Source organism: Scyliorhinus canicula, chromosome 8 (genome assembly GCF_902713615.1).
Source record: "Scyliorhinus canicula chromosome 8, sScyCan1.1, whole genome shotgun sequence".
NCBI classification, from domain to species: domain Eukaryota; kingdom Metazoa; phylum Chordata; class Chondrichthyes; order Carcharhiniformes; family Scyliorhinidae; genus Scyliorhinus; species Scyliorhinus canicula.
In genome coordinates, this window is record NC_052153.1 from 187,603,360 (window position 1) to 187,623,934 (window position 20,575).

Below are 20,575 nucleotides of genomic sequence, written 5' to 3' on the forward strand. Positions count from 1 at the left end.
GGAAACTCCAGGTGGTGGGGTTCCCAGGTACCTGCTGCTCTTGTCCTTCTAGATGGTAGTGGCCGTGGGTTTGGAAGGGTGGTGTCTAAGGAACCTTGGTGAGTTCCTGAAGTGCATCTTGTAGCTGGCTCACACTGCTGCCTCTGTTTGTCGGTGGTGGAGGATTTGAATGTTTGTGGAAGGGGGAGCAATCAAGCGGGGCTGCTTTTTCCTGGATGGTGTCTTGAATGTTGTTGGAGCGGCACTCATCCAGGCAAGTGGAGAGTATTCCATTATACTGCTCACTTGTGCCTTGTAGATGGTGGACAGGCTTTGAGAGTCAGCAGGTGAGTTACACGCTGTAGGATTCCTAGCCTTCGACCTGCTCTGGTAGCCACAGTATTAATGTGGCTAGTCCAGTTCAGTTTCTGATCAATGGTAACCCCCAGCAGTATGATTGAGGGCGATTAGGTGATGATAATGCCATTGAATGGCAAGGGCGGTGATTAGATCTTCTCTTACCTAGCACTTGTGCGGCATGAATGTAACTTGCCTAGGATTGTTGGGCCACGTACACTACCCTGAAGAAGTCGTACAACAATTGACTTCCAATAATAACAATGCATCTTTTTTGTTCTAAGTAGGACTCCAGCCAGCGGAGAGTTTCCCCCTTGATTCCATCTTTTCAGCTCTGCTGCCCATGTTTGGTCCAAGGCTATGTTAAGGTCCGGAGATGAATGGCCCTGGTGGAACCCAAACTGAGCATCAGTGGGCAGGGTTATTGCTCAACAATTGTCGCTTGATAGCACTGTCAACGACACCTCCCATCACTTTGCTGATGAACCAAGAGTAGACTGATTGTTTGGGGGGGGGGTTTGGTTATTGCTTTACCTGATGAACAGGAGGAATTTGCAGGGGCCAGAATTTCATGGTCTCCCATCAGCAGTTCTTTAAACGCAGAGGTGTGGGGCAGGGGGAGAGACAATGCATGACATTAAAAGAATGAGCTTCATATGGGCTTCATTCTGCGTTCCCACCTGCCCCGACCTCAGTGCCGTTACGTTGTACGCTGGGGTGGGCAAAGTCTTGGACGTGCCACTTGCCCCAGTTATCAGCTACTCAATTTTTAGGTTAGAGGGAGGAATTCCCAGACATGGAGAAATCCCAAAAATGATTGGGCTTAGGTCTCGAGCAGAAAAGGGGGGCAGGCGGGGGAGTGCGTCCATCATCGCAAACTTCCTTCTCACAACATCAAGGTCCAATCCCACACCTTCTTGCCACCCTGAGACCCAAGTATTCCTTTCCATCCAGTCTCTGGGCTCAGACTCTGTCAGCGTATTGCATTTCCTAGTCTGCCCACTGCTCTTGTCGCTGCAGAGACGGGAAAGCTATCAGCCAATCAGCTCCCAAGAAGGGGCGGAAGTGCCACCTGCAGCCAATTAACACTGATTGGAGCATAAATCGGTGTGGAGCAGTCAGAATCCACAGGGATGTGTTTCCCATTGACGCTTTGGATGGCGAGGAGATGAACACTGACACCAGAAATATCTGGAGCAGGGTAAGAGGGAGAAGGTGGGGGACTGGCACAGAGTTAATTACTCATCTGCAGAGTCAGTGCAGACACAATGGGCTGAATGGCCTCCTTCTGCACTGTCACAGTTCTGCGATTCTTGAAATCACATGGAGCGAATCATGGAACAGTCCAAGGACTAGAGGCTTGTGCTAATGATCTGGTAATGATAGGTTCAGCTCTTAGCCTGGCAGTGTGAAAAATCAAATTCAGTACAAAAAAAACCGTAGAAATAAAAAGCTGGCACCAATGAAAGTAATCATTAGGATGGCATTCGTAGAAACCCAACTGGTTTACGAATGTTAAAATATAAGAGCAGGAAATGTTGGAGATATTAAGCAGGTGTGGCAGAATCATTGGAGAGAGAAACAGAGTTAACGTTTTGAGTTGAATATGACGCTTCTTTCTCAGAACTTCTCCTGATGAAGTCATATTCAGCTTGTAGCCAGGGAAAGGGTTGGCCCACTGAAGGATAGGCAAGGGAATCTATGTGTGGAGCCAGAGGAAATGGGCGAGGTACTAAATGAATACTTTGCATCAGTATTCACCAAAGAGAAGGAATTGGTGGATGTTGAGTCTGGAGAAGGGTGTGTAGATAGCGTGGGTCACATTGAGATCCAAAAAGACAATGTGTTGGGCGTCTTGAAAAATATTAAGGTAGATAAGTCCCCAGGGCCTGATGGGATCTACCCCAGAATACTGTAGGAGGCTAGAGAGGAAATTGCTGAGGCCTTGACAGAAGTCTTTGGATCCCCACTGCCTACAGGTGAGGACTGGAGAATAGCCAATGTTGTTTCTTTGTTTAAGAAGGGTAGCAAGGATAATCCAGGGAACTACAGGCTGGTGAGCCTTACGTCAGTGGTAGGGAAATTACTGGAGAGAATTCTTCGACACAGGATCTACTCCCATTTGGAAGCAAATGGACGTATTAATGAGAGGCAGCATGGTTTTGTGAAGGGGACGTCGTGCCTCACTAACTTGATAGAGTTTTTCGAAGAGGTCACAAAGATGATTGATGCAGGTAGGGCAGTGGATGTTGTCTATATGGACGTCAGTAAGGCCTTTGACAAGGTCCCTCATGGCAGACTGGTACAAAAGGTGAAGTCACACGGGATCAGGGGTGAGCTGGCAAGGTGGATACAGAACTGGCTTGGTCATAGAAGGCAGAGAGTAGCAAGGGGACTTGTGGGCGGGGGGGGGGGGGGGGGGGGGGGGCTTGAAGTGGGGGGGGGGGGGGGCATTGCAGGGTGTCTTCACTTGGGGAGTGTGGGGTAGTGCCCAAGTGTGTGGGGGTGACATTTGCCATGTAAGGGCAGGTCCACAAGTTCACTTAGAGATCGGGGCACCCCTCAAAATGGCTGCCCGCTCTCGGAGTTCAGCTCCGTAGCATGGCTGTTGAAAAGCGGGAGATCCCACTTCTGGGAACTACCCGGCTTAATTTAATTAAATAATTTTGTCACAAATAAGCTTACATTAACACTGCAATGAAGTGAAAAGCCCCTAGTCGCCACATTCCGGCTTGCAATACCTTGCAAGATTTAATGCAATCTCACGAGATGTTGCAAGTTGAATCCTGCCCACATTGGGTGGGATCACATTTTGGCAAATCTGCACATTAGAGTGAGGCAGTAAGCCTTACTCTAATTCCCGAGGTAACCGAGTGGCCTCTTCATGCCCCTAATTTGTATGCCCACATTCCCCTTGTCTCAGTTTTACTGTAAGAGGGGAGATGGTGTTGTAGTGGTAATGTCACTGAATCAACAATCCTGAGGTCCAGCCAAACCTCTATCAGTCTGACAATCCGCCTGAAGTGGAATTCAAATGTAATTAATAAATCTGGAATTGAAAACTGATTTCAGTAATAGCAACCATGAAACCAGCATCGATTGTGGTAAAAACCCATCTGATTTCTTGCCCTATGGGGAAGGAAATCTGCCATCCTTACCTGATCTGACCTTTGACTGAGTGGTGAAGCCGGAGAACTGGAGAATTGTAAATGCTGAGCTCATTTTTTGAACAAGGGTGTAAACATACGCCCTGCAACTACAGGCCATCAGTTTAACTTCAGTGGTGGAGAAACTTCTAGAAACAATAATTTAGGACAAAATGAATACTCAATGGACACATGTAGGTGAATTAAGGACGGATTTATTAAGGACATTGTGTGCTTAACAAAAAAACCGGAGTTTTTTGAAGCAGCTACTTTCTTAAAGTGAGCTGGATTAGGAACATTCAAATAACTAAATCCAGAATGGTGGCCTCAAAAGTGATGCAGTGCAAGTCTGACAATCCGCCTGAAGTAGAATTAATTAGCCTATAATTTTGTGGCTTCTCTATTTTTTTCAACCCCCCCTCCTCTGCAGCATATCTTCTGACACCAAGTCACTTTGCAAGAAGCCTAGTAAAACGGAGCACCATTTTATTAAAAGCTGCAATAGAACATAGAACTGTACAGCACAGAACTGGCCCTTCGCCCTCGATGTTGTGCCGAGCTTTGTCCCAAACCAAGATCAAGCTATCCAACTCCCTCTCATTGTGGTGTGCTCCATGTGCCTATCCAATAACAGCTTGAAAGTTCCTAAAGTGTCCGACTCCACTATCACAGCAGGCAGCCCATTCCACACCCTAACCATTCTCTGAGTAAAGAACTTACCTCAGACATCCCTCCTATATATCCCACCATGAATCTTATAGTTATGCCCCCTTGTAACAGCTACATCCACCCGAGGAAATAGTCTCTGAACGTCTACTCTATCTATCCCCCTCATCATCTTATAAACCTCTATTAAGCCGCCTCTCATCCTCCTCCACTCCAAAGAGAAAAGCCCTAACTCCCTCAACCTTTCCTCATAAGACCTATCCTCCAAACCAGACAGCATCCTGGTAAATCTCCTTTGCACCCTTCCCAATGCTTCTACATCCTTCCTATAATGAGGTGACCAGAACTGCACACAATACTCCAAATGTGGTCTCACCAGTGTCATGTACAGTTGCAGCATAACCCCACGGCTCTTAAACTCAAGCCCCTGTTAATAAATGCTAACACACTATAGGCCTTCTTCACGGCTCTATCCACTTAAGTGGCAACTTCAGAGATCTGTGGACATGAACACCAAGATCCCTCTGTTCCTCCACATTCCTCAGAACCCTGCCATTGACCCTGCAATCCGCATTCAAATTTTTCCCCAGAATGTGGCAATTTGAGAGAGGCCTGGACGACAATGTGACACTCCATCCCACTATTCACTTTGGGTGGGATTCTACGTCCAGCGACACCAGAATCGTGAATCACGATTGGGCGGAGAATTGCGCGAAAATCAAGGCCAGCGCCAGGCCCCCAATGGAATGCCATGCTCTGGTGCCACGACAGTGGCGTGATTGCATTCGACGTGGGCATGCAAATTGTACGCTAAACACCTTTGGCATACACTAAGGGTCTGACCCGCCAATCTCCGGGCCCCCTGCGATGTTCCGCCTCGGCCAGGAGGAATTACCGTCGACAATGTTCACTTGTGGTATTTAAAATCGGGAAACAAGTGCCTTGGCTGCTGAGAGAGAGGGGGTACAAAAAAGTGTCCAACATCGCTTTAGCGTGCTGACATTTCTGCCGCTGGCCAGGGGACTTCTGCCAAGGCCGGGGGAGAGCAGCAAGGGGTGGTCAGAAGGTGGGCCGTGGTGGATGGCACAGACCACCATTGCCGCAGCCTACAAGTCAGCCATGTGGCTGCACAGGCACTGACTGCCCACTATAACCTTAGTGCCACTTAGTGCCATGGGGAGTAAGGGTGGGGAATGGTGACAATGAGACCTCTGGGCAGATCACTGTCCTTCACTGGCAGCAGCTGTGAAATTCAGGATGTGCAGCCACTTGCGATACACAATGAAGTTCTAGAGGCGAACGAGGTCACTGCCACGGAGACTTTGATGGCTGCAGCAGGGCAGGGTGAGCAGTGCTGCAAGGTGTGAGGTCTTCTTCGACGAAGGTACAAATCTCCGAACCATCTGTCTTGATAGGTACCGTCTCCGGTGGCATTGGCTCTCAGACATATCCAACTAGATTCCCCTTTGGCAGAAAATCCTATGGTGAGGGCACAGCCTCCATCGTCTTCCTGCCCAGTGTCCTCTCCTTTGCTCTCCTCATACCCGCTGTTCTGCCCTTCTTGCAGAGGATGTTGCTTCACATCGGCCCTGGATCTGAATTTGGGAAGTCTTACCCCCATTGCCTTTAATGAGATGCAGATGAGCTTCATCAACCCCAACGGGTTTCCTAATCTGCCATGGTGGGTACCAGAGAAAGATCCCGTTGTAAATTTATGCCGGCATAAAATCGATTTTGGGCCACCCACTGATTTCCCCTCCCCCGCCTGGGAATGAACCCGGCCGTGGGGGCTTGTGACAATTCCACCCTTTGTCACCTCTCATCATACACCGTGACCGTATGAATATTAACACTTTTACTTTCAAAAAAAAAAATCTATGCTGACCCAAGATGGAGTCTGCAGGGTTGCCCTGGTGATTTTAAATTTCTGCACAAATGAGAACTCATGACCCTGGAAGGCCATTAAAATGTAAATTTACATAGGTATGAGTACCCTCACTTGAAAAGGGTGTGGATACAAACTCTCTTGTGAATTTCCAGCTCCTATTATCTGGGTATTTACAGGAACACAAATGAAATGGTCTCCCAGACAATTGTATCTCTCCAGAGACAGGTTTGTGGTGGATTGCTGTGAAAAAGTGGAAGTGAAAGGACTTAGCTGACTTGATGTGGTGAGGAACTGTCGATCATAGCAAGATTGTTTATGAGCATTGTGGCTGGCATTACCAGCAAGGTACGAGAGATGCATTCAAGTGTGAAGGGAAAGATAGATCAACAATCTACCAAGCAACTGTCTCTGGAGTATTAAAACTGGCAATCACTGGCTGGTGCAACGTATTTCTGTGTGAAATTGAACGGAAAATTTGCAGTTCAAAGGCTGCCAAGGGACATCAAGCCCTTTGATTTATACTTGCTTTTGAGGAGGCATTTGGAACTTATAACAGCTGCTGTTTTGAACACTTTTGTCTGAACCAGCAGAAGTTAGGGAAAGGCAAGTGAAAATACAGTGATTTTTCACTCTACTGCCTGGACTGCTCTTCAGCTTACAGGAAAGGGTTACTGATGGAGGTCTCTGTTGGGAAGCTTTGTGGGGGGTTGGGGGGGGAGCGCGGGGAGGCAGATTTGTGTTGTGAAGGGGAGGGGGCCTTCCAATGGACTTTGGAGGGGGCACCTCAGTTATGCATTGACCCCCGCCGACCACCTCGGAGTCCACTACGTCAGGACCTCACTTGCACCAACTCCCGCCACGTGGATTTCCCGCTGAGGGGGTCATGCATATGGCGGGGGGAGGCTCAGGCTTTCGGCCATTTAGTCAAATGCAAATGGGTGCAAATCACCCAGTTGGATCCTCCCGCTGGCGCAGGGCATGAGGCTTGCTGTTGCCGCTGGCAATGGACTGGAGCATCGGAATTAGATTGGCATCCTGCACCGATCCAGTTCTTTGATCACACTCCATTCTCTGCCGGATCGGAAAACTTATCACCACGTCAAGCAACAGAGAATCTACCCAATCATATAAAGAGGGATAATGGATGTATTGACCATGTACTCACACGATAGCGATTTCAAATCTTATTTTTCCCCGAAGACCAGTGAGGGGCACATCAGTCTGGAGACAGAACACCAGTCTGGAGACAGAACACCAGTCTGGAGACAGAACACCAGTGAGACTACCCTACAGCAAGAAGAATGTAACTTTGCCTGATGGTCTTCCCAGGCAGTGAGAAAGATTATTAATTTCTCTTTGCCTGCAAGATTTGTCTCTGTACAAGCTTGGCGACAACCTCTCAGGTAAAACTCAGAAACTTTCAGCCACTATTAATCTTCAAAGAGTCACAAGGACCCTTTTGGCCTACAATGCTTGAATCTTAAAGGACTAATTTACTGCATCTTATTTGGTTTGGTTAAGTGCATACTTCATATTTTCTTGTATACATGTGTCTACGTGTTTGAGGGAATGAGTGGTTTTGTTGCATTTATATTTCATGGTATTGTCAATAAACATTTATCTTTTCTTCTGATTTAAACGGACAAAGATGGTGTAAAACCCAGGCAGCAATCTTTCAATCGATGCAGCTTTCAATTTGATTTTGACTCCTTTCAGAAGCTAAACACAGAATTGCATAGCATTTTGCAGCACAGAAACAGGCCACTCAGCCCATCATGTACATGCCATGGTTTATGCTCCACGTGAGCCTCCTCCCATCTTACGTCATGGACCACATAATGGAAGAGTTGGAATATTTACCAGCAGTGTGGTGGCAAAAGGCGTAAAACTCCGAATGCTGGCAACTAATTTTATGGATCCCAATCAAACTGCTGAGGAGATGCAATTTGATGTACCTCGTCTCAGAAAAATACTTAGAAAGCAATGTTTTATATAAATTTATCAACTACAATTTTACAAACAAATGCCGTTGTGTTCAGCATCATTCTACTCCCAGAACTACAACATGGTGAAGAAATGGAAAAGAACAGGAAGTAATTTTATACAAGCATAACAGGAAACATTCATTGAAATTAAAATCATATTAACGGTGTTAAATAACTTAGATTGGAGAAAAAGAAATAATCACCTCTTTAGAGAATTCAGAATAAAAATTCAAAGACAGTAATACATCAGTGAAAATATCTCGAACAGACAGCTATGAAGAAAAGTCAAAGATTAAGAAAAAATTTTCAACTTTCAAGCATGATTTATGACAATTAAATGTCATTGAAATTAGTGTACAGAACTGGAAAAGCATCAGAGAAACGTACAAGACATTATGAACAATATTTTTAAATCATTCAGTTTTTGAGATTTACTCGATGAAGTATAAGCAGCAAAAATCTTTGGAATTGTCAGGATTACCCAGTTACTGTCCGTAGAACGTAAAGTCTTCTTAACCTGAGGTCACACCTCCTGAGGGGTGACTTCATGGTTAAGTTCAGGTTATAAATGAATGTTTTTTCACCTTCCAACATATGACAGCTAACAGCGATGTTTTAAAAAATGGTAATAAATATTTACTTGTGCAAGGTAACTTTCACAGATTCAGCAGCAGCAAATGAAGGCAAGTAATGTTTTGGCACTTTTTACAGAAGTCCAATACTTCAAGTTTTCGCAACCATTAGTGTGGCAGTCGTCGTTTGTGTTCAATCAACTCAACCAATCTCTGTAGTTACTGTCCTACCCACTTATCTTGACTGCCTTTATGTCAATGCTGCATCTATTTCAACATAAATACTTCAGGAGTTCAAGTTCCATCTCTGCACACTGATGCCAAATACTTGCCGCATATATCTTTTTTTTATGAATTGTTCATCGGTTGTTTGTGTTACTGACAAAGCCAGCATTTATCACCCATCCTTAATTTACTGTAAGAAGTTGGTGGGAAGCCACTTTCTTGAGCATCTACAGTGCTGGTCATTGAGATATTTAGGAAGGGAGTTCCAGGATTTTGATGTCGACTTCAATAAACGTTGGCAGGCTTAATTTCATAAAATCCATTTGCTCATCTATGTCGACTGGCCCTTATCTTCACTTGCAGCTCATGAGCGAGTGTGATGCATGCTGATTTGGCCTGTGAAAGTACCCATGGTTTGAGTACCCATCACAGTTTGATTAAGATAGATACCGACTGGAATTAAACATAAACTTGATTTGAGAATGCTTGAGGATAGCGCTCCAGCAATCAAACAATTCAGAACTAAATTCCAGCAAAGGAGCCTGCCTGGAAAATAGATTTGCCATAAGAGTATGTGAAGCATAAGAGCTTACATAACTGGTGGAAATCTATTAAAAACAAAAGCAGAGCACAAAGCAAGATCACACAAACTGGCTGGTGAGGGAAACAAAACTGAAAAATACAATGAAGTGGTTTAGCCAGGTGGTTTAGTGAAAATTCCAGCATCACAACCGATTGTGATGTATCTACTGGAAAGGCCCAGGCTTTTCCTGATCGACTGGAGATGGAAAGTTGTGCTGCCAGAAATGGGTGCTTTAGTTATTTCAAGATCCTATCATGGGGGTGGGGGTGGTTTAGCACACTGGGCTAAATCACTGGCTTTTAAAGCAGACCAAGGCAGGCCAGCAGCACGGTTCAATTCCCGTACCAGCTGCCCATAACAGGCGCTGGAATGTGGCGACTAGGGGCTTTTCACAGTAACTTCATTGAGGCCTACTTGTGACAATAAGCGATTTTCTGGTATTGTGCATAAGAAAATTTGTCATGAGGGCCAATGTTCTGCTTTGCCTTGACAAGTACAGTGGTTAGCACTGTTGCCTCATAGCGCAGGGACCTGGGTTCAATTCCGGCCTTGGGCGACTGTGTGGAGTTTGCACCTTCTCCCCGTGTCTGTGTGGGTTTCCTCCGGGTGCTCCAGTTTCCTTCCACAGTCCAAAGATGTGCAGGTTAGGTGGATTTGCCATGCTAAATTGCCCCTTAGTGTCCAAAGGTTAGGTGGGATCCCGGGGATGGGGCAGGCCAGTGGACCTGGGTAGGGCCCTTTTTCAGAGGGCTGGTGCAGACTCGATGGGCCCAATTACATCCTTCTGCACTGCAGGGGTCCTATGATTCCAAGTAGAGGATCCATCTCCATGAAATTCTGCGGGACTACATTTCTGGCCACTTTTATAGTTCCGATGAGACAAACGCTAGTGCACCAAGAGACTGTACTGGAGAGAATAAACATCAAAGACTGTGTTTCAGATCTCAATGTTAGCAGGCATAGATGAGCTACAGTTCCTCATAATGAGGAAGTTAAAAAATCCACAGTGCTTTAAAAATGTTGAACATCTATCAGTCGAGTGCAAGGCCAATGCCAGAGCCTATGTGATTCTTGATATTACATCCAAACACCTGACCAAAAGATGACAACACTGTTGTGTTTTATGCCTCAAAGATATGCAGAGATGATACAGCAGTATAAGAAGAGCTTTATTCCAAGTTTTTAAAAATGCCTGCTCTCTCATGCCGACAGCCTACAGTTGAGTTTATTTTTCTCACTGACCACACCTTGGGGTTGTCATCGCTTAGGTAAAGAGAGGCCAGGATGACTGCCAAGAAGCCGAAGAAGAGTCCAACAAAGCCAGATTTGTCACGTGATTTTCAAGGAAGAATTTGGCATCAGTGCAGAGCTGATCCATTTAATTTTCAATTAATGGAAGCAGCCAACTGTTTCGATAAGTTACACGTAAGTTGTGATCCTCAAAGAACACTCGTCATGATAAAGTCAATTGGCTATTTAAAAAATAAAATAACTCAATATAAACAATTATGTAAACGGGAATAAAGCAATTAGAAATCGGGTGTCGATTTTTTTATTTATGCATTATGTCCGTTTACGTCGACAAAATTAGAATGGTCCTCACAATGTCAATTTAAGTGGGTAGGACTGTACATGGACATAATCTTATATTATACAAAAGGCAGCATTTCAGCGAGCACTCAGGGTATCAAATTCATCTGAAATTGTTGCTGAAAACGAGATGGTAAGGGGACGATAGGTTAGATCATTCTGTTACGATTTTGCCTGATACAAAACAGACTCAAATGCTATTCAAACTTTTTTCAAAATGTGTGTGTGTGACACCCCTTGTGACAATTTCGCAACCACCAACGGGTCAAAGTTTAACTTCCGTGGAAATTATGAGAATATTTTACAGCAATCATCTTAGGAAATTCAGCAGGGCAAATAAATGCATCTTCAGACAGTGTAGAACAAATTACATAAAAATAAGTCCTGCTTTGAACACGCTAAATAAAACTAGGTTCTTATTGTTGTACCCCAATCCAGACTTTTTCCATATATACTGGAATGTGTGCTAGAACCATCAACAGTTAGACGCTTAGAAAAGGTGTAAACTGAAACTAGTGCATCGTGTGTCAAATTTTCAGAGAGTCTTTTCCAGTTTCTGTTTTCTCTTTGAATATGATCAATCTGAACACAACTGACATTTTTTTTTATAAAGATTTTTCTACAAACAGGTAGGCCACATTTAAATACCTGAAATGGATCTGCAGTGTGAAGAGTTCTCCTGACCATCTGTGTAGGGAGTTGGTGGAGTATAGTTAGCTATCTCCAGTTTACTGACAGTGGATGGTGGTGTTGGTGGGGGCGGTAATAATGTACTGTTTGGGCTATTGATATCACCTTCTGCCACCAGAGTCAGATCAAGTGCATTTTCATCCTCAAAGGGTGATATGGGTTCCGACTGCCAGTCTCCAGACCGCTTTTCCCACCTTTGTTCACTGACATGTGGAATTGGAGATACCGGCGCATGGAAAGGTGCATCGTTTATCTGCTTAGTATCTGGCTTTACATAATTGGGTGGCACTAAGACAGGCCGATGACCGCTATCGTCTCGAGTTGTTGGCTTGGTTTTAATGTTGTTAGAGTTTTCGTTGAAATTCAGTGCAGTTGAGATAGCTGTGCTGGAGCCCGGATACTCTAACTTGTCAGTGTGTTGTGCTGACTTGACATTCCGGTGCACGGTTTGGCTTTTCTCCTCTCGCTTTCTACCATTTACTTTGCTTGCAGCAGGCGTGGAGGAGTCAGGCTCAAATACGAGTGGCTTGAGGCGTAGAAAATCTGGAAGTACTAGATCTTCTTTCTTCAGAAGTCCACGCTGATCATCCACTCTATTGCTCTGAGCTTTGGATAGAAGGTCAAAAAACTCTGCCACAACATAAAAATGAAAATTTTATAAGATAACCGTTCACTGTATTGACATTTTAAGTTTACAGTTTACTTCTGAATTAAAGCCAGTATGTTGTTTTTCTGGGTAAGAGGGTAAGGTGTAAGATGTTCAGGGGTAGGTTGCATGAATATCAATATGGTGCTTTATTCACTTATCTTCAATGTAAACCTCTGATGTTACTTTTCAGACACAGGGCCAAATAATATTTTACTTAAAGGTATATGGTTCAGAGGAGGTGGGAATAGTTCCCCAAAAGAGACAAGGGAAAGAATTGCATCTTTAGAGGGGTTTTGTCAATCAAGTAAAGCCACAAGATTGGACACAACAATTTGGTGTTTCTCTTCCTTCTCCACCCCAGTTACCATCCACCTGAGCAAAGATCTACATCTGCTTCAACCCTGCTGATGTTAGCCCTGGAACCACATCCAAAGTTTGGCACTGGTAGAATTCAAGAAAGTTTTCCTGCCTGTTTGATAATGCTGGGAAAATAATTTACAGTAGATAAGCGGGAGAACCCTTCAGTAGGTCAACCTCCATAATGGGCAGCACGGTAGCACAGTGGTTAGCACTGTTGCTTTGCAGCTCCTGGTTCGATTCCCGGCTTGGGTCACTGTGCGGAGTCTGCATGTTCGCCCCGTGTCTGCGTGGGTTTCCTCCCACAGTCCAAAGATGTGCAGGTTAGGTGGATTGGCCATGCTAAATTGCCCTTACTGTCCAAAAAGGTTAGTGGGGTTACTGGGTTCCGGGGATAGGGTGGAGGTGTAGGCTTAAGTTTCCGAGGGCTGGTGCAGACTCGATAGGCCGAATGGCCTCCTTCTGCACTGTAATTTCTATGATTCCATGATTCTATGAATTGTAAAGCTGTATAATAGATACATACTATATGGAGATTTGGGCAGAATTACAGCAAGAAAGAAAGGCAGACTTGCATTTATAAAGCTCCGTTAAAACCTTGGGGGGTACTCCAATGAAGTACTTTGGAGTGTAATCACTATGTAGGGAAATAGGGAAATATCACTTCATATATTGAAAATAACTAACCAAATTCTTAAAATCTTGTTTAAGCCTTTAAATTTGTTAATTCTTTTTAAAAATTAACTTTATATTCATTCTAATAGCTTTAGCTTTTATAAATCTCCAAAACAGTTAAATATTTGGAAGAAATGACTATGAAAAGGTATATATTATTTTACAAGTGAAACACGGTATAGGGAGGGGGTTCCATTGTTGTTTTTGGTGGATGGGAAAGCTGGTGGGATGAAGAATGCAAGGGGAGTCCCCAAACCACTTTTACGCTGCTGGGATTTCTCATTCCCATTGGCAATGATGTAATGGGGTTCCTGCCATGTAAGGTTGGGAACCCCATTATCAAACATTTCAATATTATCAGCGGGCTTCCCCGCTGTATAATCCCCCCACATTCGGATCCCCCACCAGCATTATATGGGGGCTTCAGTTGGGGAGCTCCGGGAGGATCTTTTTTAGTTTTTCAGATTGGATGCCCCGAGGCAGATGGCTGTGGGTCTCGCCCTTTCTCCTTCCTAAGATACAGGGCCCAAAACTGCTCACAGTAGTCCAAATGGTCTGACCAGAGCCTTATACAGCCTCAGAAGTACATCCCTGGTCTTGTATCCTAGCCCTCTCGACATAAATGGTAACATTGCATTTGCCTTCCTAACTGCCGACTGAACCTGCACATTAACCTGAAGACAATCTTGAACGAGGAATCCCAAGTCCCTTTGTGCTTCTGATTTCCGAAGCCTTTTCCCATTTAGAAAATAGTCTATGTCACCATTCTTCCTAACAAAGTGCATAACCTCACACTTTTCCACATTGTATTACATCTGCCACTTCATTGCCCACTCTCCTGCCTGTCCAAGTCCTTCTGTGGCCCTCCTGCTTCCTCAATACTACCTGTCCCTCTGCATATCTTTGTATCATCTGCAAACTTAGCAACAATGCCCTCAGTTCCTTCTTCCAGATCATTAATGTATATTGTGAAAAGTTGTGGTTCCAGCACAGACCCCTGAGGCACACCACTAGTCACCAGCTACCGTCCTGAAAAAGACCCCCTTATCCCCACTCTCTGCCTTCTGCCAGTCAGCCAATCCTCTATCCATGCCAGGATCTTACCCTTAACAACATGGGCTTTTAACTTATTTAACAGCCTTCTATGCGGCACCTTGTCAAAGGCCTTCTGGAAATCTAAACACATCACATCCACTAGTTCTCCTTTGTCAAACTTCCTCAGAAACTCAAGACAGGGCAAAGCACCAAGTGCTTTTCTACAGGGAAGCAAAAAGGACTTTTACGTGCAAATACAAAGTATCACTCATTTAATGGCGAGTGGCATTGATAGGAAAATTGGAGCAGGTTTTTTGGCTGTTACATAGCCAGGAAATACAACACCAGCAACATAACATGTTCCAAGGTGTGTTTACGTAAGAAGCTGTTATATTTTATGCTAATGCTCTCTGGTTATTAGTCCAATAAGTAATTTACCTTCCACCTCATCCATATTTGGCTTTGGCTGTCTCTTTTTGCTTGTCGGGTGAATTATATCTTTTTTTGAAGGCCGTGCATCGTTGGAAGATTTTCCATTTCCTCTCACTGTAAAGGGTTTTCCCACATCCGCCTGGTGTTGCTAAAATTGGTGAGTATAAGTTAGAGTTGGGTTATGTTGCAGCTAAAAGCATAATCAGAATATATTAATATAATTTGAGGCATTGTCTAGTAAGAGACAGCCAAAATTAAATATAGCTGAATAACAGGGAAAAATTATTTACTGGACCAATCTTTTTTTAAAAATATTTCTATTCTCCTACTTTTTCACATTTTCTCCCAAATTTACACCCACCAACAATAAACAATAATCACTAATGAATGCAATATCAATCCCCATATCAATAACAACAATCCCATCCTCCCACCAAACCCCAAAACAGCAGCCCGCACGTTAACATAAACAAATAACAAAAAGGAATCAGGAATCACCCATAGTCACCATTAGCACATTCAGTCCCCCTCCCCCCAACCCTCCCAACATCTGCCTCCGTATCCGTTTCCAACCCCGGCTGGTCCGACACCCCGAATATGGCCTCCTGAGGGCCCGGGTCCAGTTTCATGCATACCACTTTAGAGATTACCCTAAAAACCTCCTTCCAGTAATCCTCCAGCTTTGGACATACCCCCCACCCCCACACATCTTCTATCCCCTCAAAGAGCCGGCTCATCCTCGCCGTGGTGAGGTGTGCTCTATATTCCGCCTTCAGCTGTATCCGCCCCAATCTCGCGCACAAGGTGGAGGTGTTCACCCTCCGGAGCACCTCACACCAGAATCCCTCCTCCATACCCTCTCACTCTTCCTCCCACCATGCCTTGATCCCATCCAGCGGTGCCTTCTTTTCTTCCAAAATAGCCCCGTAAACCGCCGACACTACGCCCTTTTCCAGTCCCCCTGTCGTCAGCACCTCCTCCAGCAATGTGGAGGCCGGCTCTACCGGGAAGCTCTGTATCTCCTTTCTGGCAAAGTCTCGAACCTGCATGTATCTAAATATTTCCCCCTGTTCCAGCCCATACTTCGCTTCCAGCTCCTTTAATCCTGCAAACCGACCCCCAAGAAACAAATCTTTTAGTGTCCTAATTCCTTTTGCCTCCCATCTCCGAAAATTTCCAACCACTGCCCTGGCTCAAATCAGTGGTTCCTCCGAATCAGCAATTCCCTAGACCCTGCCCCCAACCTGAAGTACTGGCGAAACTGCCCCAAATTCTCAATGAAGCTATTAGTACCGGCCTCCTTGAGTATTTCCTCGGGGCTGTCGGGAGCGGCCCTGTTGCTAGCCTGTTCCTGACCCCCAACACAAACTCTCCTCCATTCTGACACACTGGTAGCCAATCCGTCTGACCCAGCTCCATACCTTCTCCACATTTGTTGCCCAATATTAATACATCAGGTTCGGAAGACCCAAACCCCATGCCTACCTTCCTCTCTGTAGTAGCACCTTTCTAATTCTGGCCACCTTCCCTCCTCATATGAACGAGGTAATCATCCCTTCTATTTCTCTAACAAATGCCTTTGGCAGGAAAATCGGCAGGCATTGGAAAATAAACCGAAATCGCGGCAACACAGGACCTATAATCTTAATAATACCTCCTACTTTCTATGCATTATAGCTTTGACAAAGAATCATCTGGACTCGAAACGTTAGCTCTTTTCTCTCCTTACAGATGCTGCCAGACCTGCTGAGATTTTCCAGCATTTTCTCTTAATAATAAAACTGATAAATATAAATGAAAGATGTGATATGTTGCACCTAAAAACATCTGCAGAATGGGTTAATATAATCAGAGAGTATAGTAGATACCAATGCAACTATTTTCCTATAATTCGCAACTTTTTCTGCAAACATCAATAGCAGAATATTATTTTTCTGGCATATAAAAAGGTAAAAGTTTACCTTCACACCATGATGAGGTATGCCAATATTGGACGAGCCCTGTTTTCCTCCTGCAATCTTCTCTCTGTCTGTAAGCAACAGTGAGATGCCACATGATTAGATGACCAGGTAGAAGATTCAGTGACTCTTTGGCTGGTTGGTTTCACACTGATCATTTAAATGGCTGTTAACATGAACAATATTTCACTTATGTTAATAATTTCCTCTGGTGTACTTATGGTGTCGATGGTTAGACTGTGCCTGTGGGGCAGCGGGGGGGAATAGGGACTTAGATTTTGCTCGAATTTGATTAGCCTGGGAAAAATAAGTCTTCGTTTCAACTTCATTCAGGTTGATGAAAGTTTTTCCTCCCCAACAGTCCATAAAAAAATAGATATGGTATTGGTTCTTTACCCAAGATGCCAAGTTAGTATTTTATCCCATCAGTTTAACAGGTTTGTTTTTATAGCGAGGGAAAGATTTTCATGTGCCATGAACAGGAAATGAGGAATCTGACTGTGTGATTGAGAGAGCTTAATGAGCTTAAGCGATGAGGTGTCATAGGGTAAGCTTCAAAGCAGGATTGAGCGATTGGGTGCTATGGGGCAGCAGTGTTTGGGGCTGACGGCAATGCTAGTGCTGTAGAAGGAAGCAGAATAGGACCGATGGGGTAGATGTCATGCAACAATGGTAGTGGAACTGTAAGTGGAGGCTTGGGCCGGGAAGAGGAAGCTGTAATTATTCCAGACAGGAGTAGAAGGCAGCAGCAAGAGGGACTGAGTGAAGGGGGTGATGCACAGGATAGAAAGAAGGTTACCACAGTGAACTAAAAGAGCAGGAGTGAGGGAGGCTACAGCCAGTAGCTCTGAGGGATAAAACATCCAGGCAACAGCATAACAGACCGAGCAGAAACTCTGCAGGTAAGCAACAGCTAATTTAATTGGAGGGGATTTTTTTTCTTTTTTTTAAAAAAAGTAAACCAAAACTCCCATGACATTGGTCACAGAATGACCACAATAGTGATGTGAGGTGAGCTGATACGGAGGTCACAACAGCAACCTCAACTCCCAAATCAATCCTGGGGCTGCTGACAAAGTTCATGCTTCAGAGAACAAAATTAACTGAATGCAGCTCCAGGAAGTTGGGTTGAAGTATGTTTTTTACATGCTGGGTAGGATATAAATTGTATATCTTTATTTACAGGTAGTGAGCTGGATGAAGAATAAAATGCTGAACGAAGAAATATTGTATGCCGTTGCAGACATGATGAGCTGAAGGGCCTCTTTCTGTGCTGTGAAACTCTTATGATTTTATTCATTTCCATTTGCCTTCCTTTGACACTAGCACAAAGCTGATAGGTCCCAAAGATCTTGCAAGTCTCTTAACAACTGATAGTTTTCATTTCTGCTTTTCATCGCTATGTTGCTCGTCTCTTTTGTTGTTCTTTTATGAATATAAAATGTAAACCCCTCAGGAAAACAGAACGATTTTGCATATGCATATGTACCCAAGGGGTCACCAGAAATATTACAAACAGAATGAAAGATAAATGCAAGAAGCTTAAAGCACTGGGGAGTTTCCTGAAGGCTTGGGGCAGATTCAATCCACTGACAACGACGGGATCATGTGATCCTGCCGGCCAATGGCAGACTGTCTCACGCTGCCGCAAAACACACTCAGGAGAATGTGAAAAATTCTCCCCACTACATACACACACTCATATGCACTCGCACACATATATACTCTCACACACATTTAAAAATTTTTTTTTTTTTTTTTTAGAGTTTCCAATTAATTTTTTCCAATTAAGGGGAAATTTAGTTTGGCCAATCCACCTACCCTGCACATAGAATCATAGAATATACAGTGCAGAAGGAGGCCATTTGGCCCATCGGGTCTGCACCGACCCTTGGAAAGAACCCTATCCAAGACCACATTTCCACCCTATCCCCGTAACCCCACTTAACCTTTTTGGACACCAAGGGCAATTTAGCAAGGCCAATCCACGTAACCCGCACATCTTTGGTCTGTGGGAGGAAACCGGAACACCCGGAGGAAACCCACGCAAACACGGGGAGAACGTGCAGACTCCACACAGTGACCCAAGCCGGGAATCAAACCTGGGACCCTGGAGCTGTGAAGCAACTGTGCTAACCAATATGCTACCATGCTGCGGGTTGTGGGGCAAAACCCACGCAGACACGGGGAGAATGTGCAAACTCCACACGGACAGTGACCCAGGGCTGGGATCGAACCTGGGATCTCGGCACCGTGAGGCAGCAGCGCTAACCACTGCGCCACCATGCAGCCCCCCCCCCCCCCTCCACAGATATGCACTCTCACACACACATTCACTCACCAAACCCAATTATAACAGGTGAAGGAATAACTATTTAACAAAATAAAATCTCCATGCATAAATATATTTCTATCTTTTCCAATGATCTGTTACATTAGTAAAACATTTAACTTAATTGCAAAAGTATGTATTTATTAATTTAAAGCAATGTGTTCTGACCTGTTTGCCAATCAATGCAACAAATCTTTTTATGTGCTAATCCTCAAGCTGTGTGATGCTTATAATATTGCCTAAGTTTTAGCAATACAAAACTCTTTTGGCAACAAACTGGCATGTTTTTAAAAAGTACTTTCATGGAAGATTTGAATGCTTTAAAAAGCGATTCAAGTAATTTTCTAAAAAAGTTGTGCTCCACTGTAATGTACACATTATAATAAATAAATAACGAATATACCTTTGCTTAAACGCAACTGTTGCACAATTCTAATTACAATCCAATTTGCATTCCTTCATCAGCTTCTTGTCAAACTTTAGTCAAACACTGATAAAACAATTGGCTGGTTAAATAATCAAAATTACTTCATAAAATCATTATTGACGGAACTGTTATGAACTGTAATATATAAATACATGCTGTAAAAGAGAAAAAGGAATCATTGAGGAAACTGTCTAGCTCATATATCATGCTGACCTTTTTCCTTCACATAATCTGCAATGTCCAGAACAACACGCTGTCCATCAAGATTAGAGATGGGAACACCAAGATCTAAAACTTCTGATTCTCCGTTCTATGGAATATAAACAATACAAAATATGTCACTCAGTGTAAATTATAAACAAAAGAGAAGGGATGAAAGTTAAACAGGAATATAGAATATGAGGCAGGGAGCAGAAAAATATTTGGTCTATATGTCTCGCCTTGTCCTGTAGACCCACGTGCTCACACTCCATTTTACATTTACATTTGTTTTTACTGGGCAGCATTCCGCGACTTGTTGAATTGCCAATTAAAGGCCCTTTACACTCAGAGTCAGCAGGAATCTAGAGGCTGAATTCGGACTGGTTTGATGAAACAGTGGTCAGCAAGTGGTAGAGGGGAGCTGGGTGGTGGCACTGTGAGCAAATCGTCGCAATGTCACCTAGCTTACAGATGTGGTTCGAACGACCATATTGAGGATAGCCTCCAACGTGTTGTGTGGCACTACCACAGTGTTAAATGGGATAGACTTCGAACAGATGTAGCAACTCAAACCTAGGCATCCATGAGCCATCAGCAGCAGCAGAATTGTATTCAACCACAATCTGCAACCTCATTTCCCAGCATATCCCCCACTCTACCATTACCGCTAAGCCAGGGGATCAACCCTGGTTCAATGAAGAGTGCAGGAGGGCATGCCAGGAGCACAACCAGACATATCGAAAAATGAGGTGTCGACCTGGTGAAGCTACAATACAGGGCTACTTGTGTGCCAAACAGCATAAGCAGCAAGTAATAGACAAAGCTAAG

At 44.2% G+C, this 20,575-nt stretch overlaps 1 protein-coding gene across 1 annotated transcript in view; it reads right to left on the bottom strand.

Annotated features, from left to right (window-relative positions):
* Positions 1-20,575, bottom strand: part of rgs12b (regulator of G protein signaling 12b) — a 230,195-nt gene that overhangs the window by 16,907 nt on the left and 192,713 nt on the right. The window contains 4 exon segments of the mRNA XM_038805850.1: positions 11,640-12,311; positions 14,836-14,977; positions 16,791-16,858; positions 19,760-19,856. Of these exon segments, the coding sequence (XP_038661778.1) occupies positions 11,640-12,311; positions 14,836-14,977; positions 16,791-16,858; positions 19,760-19,856 (979 nt within the window).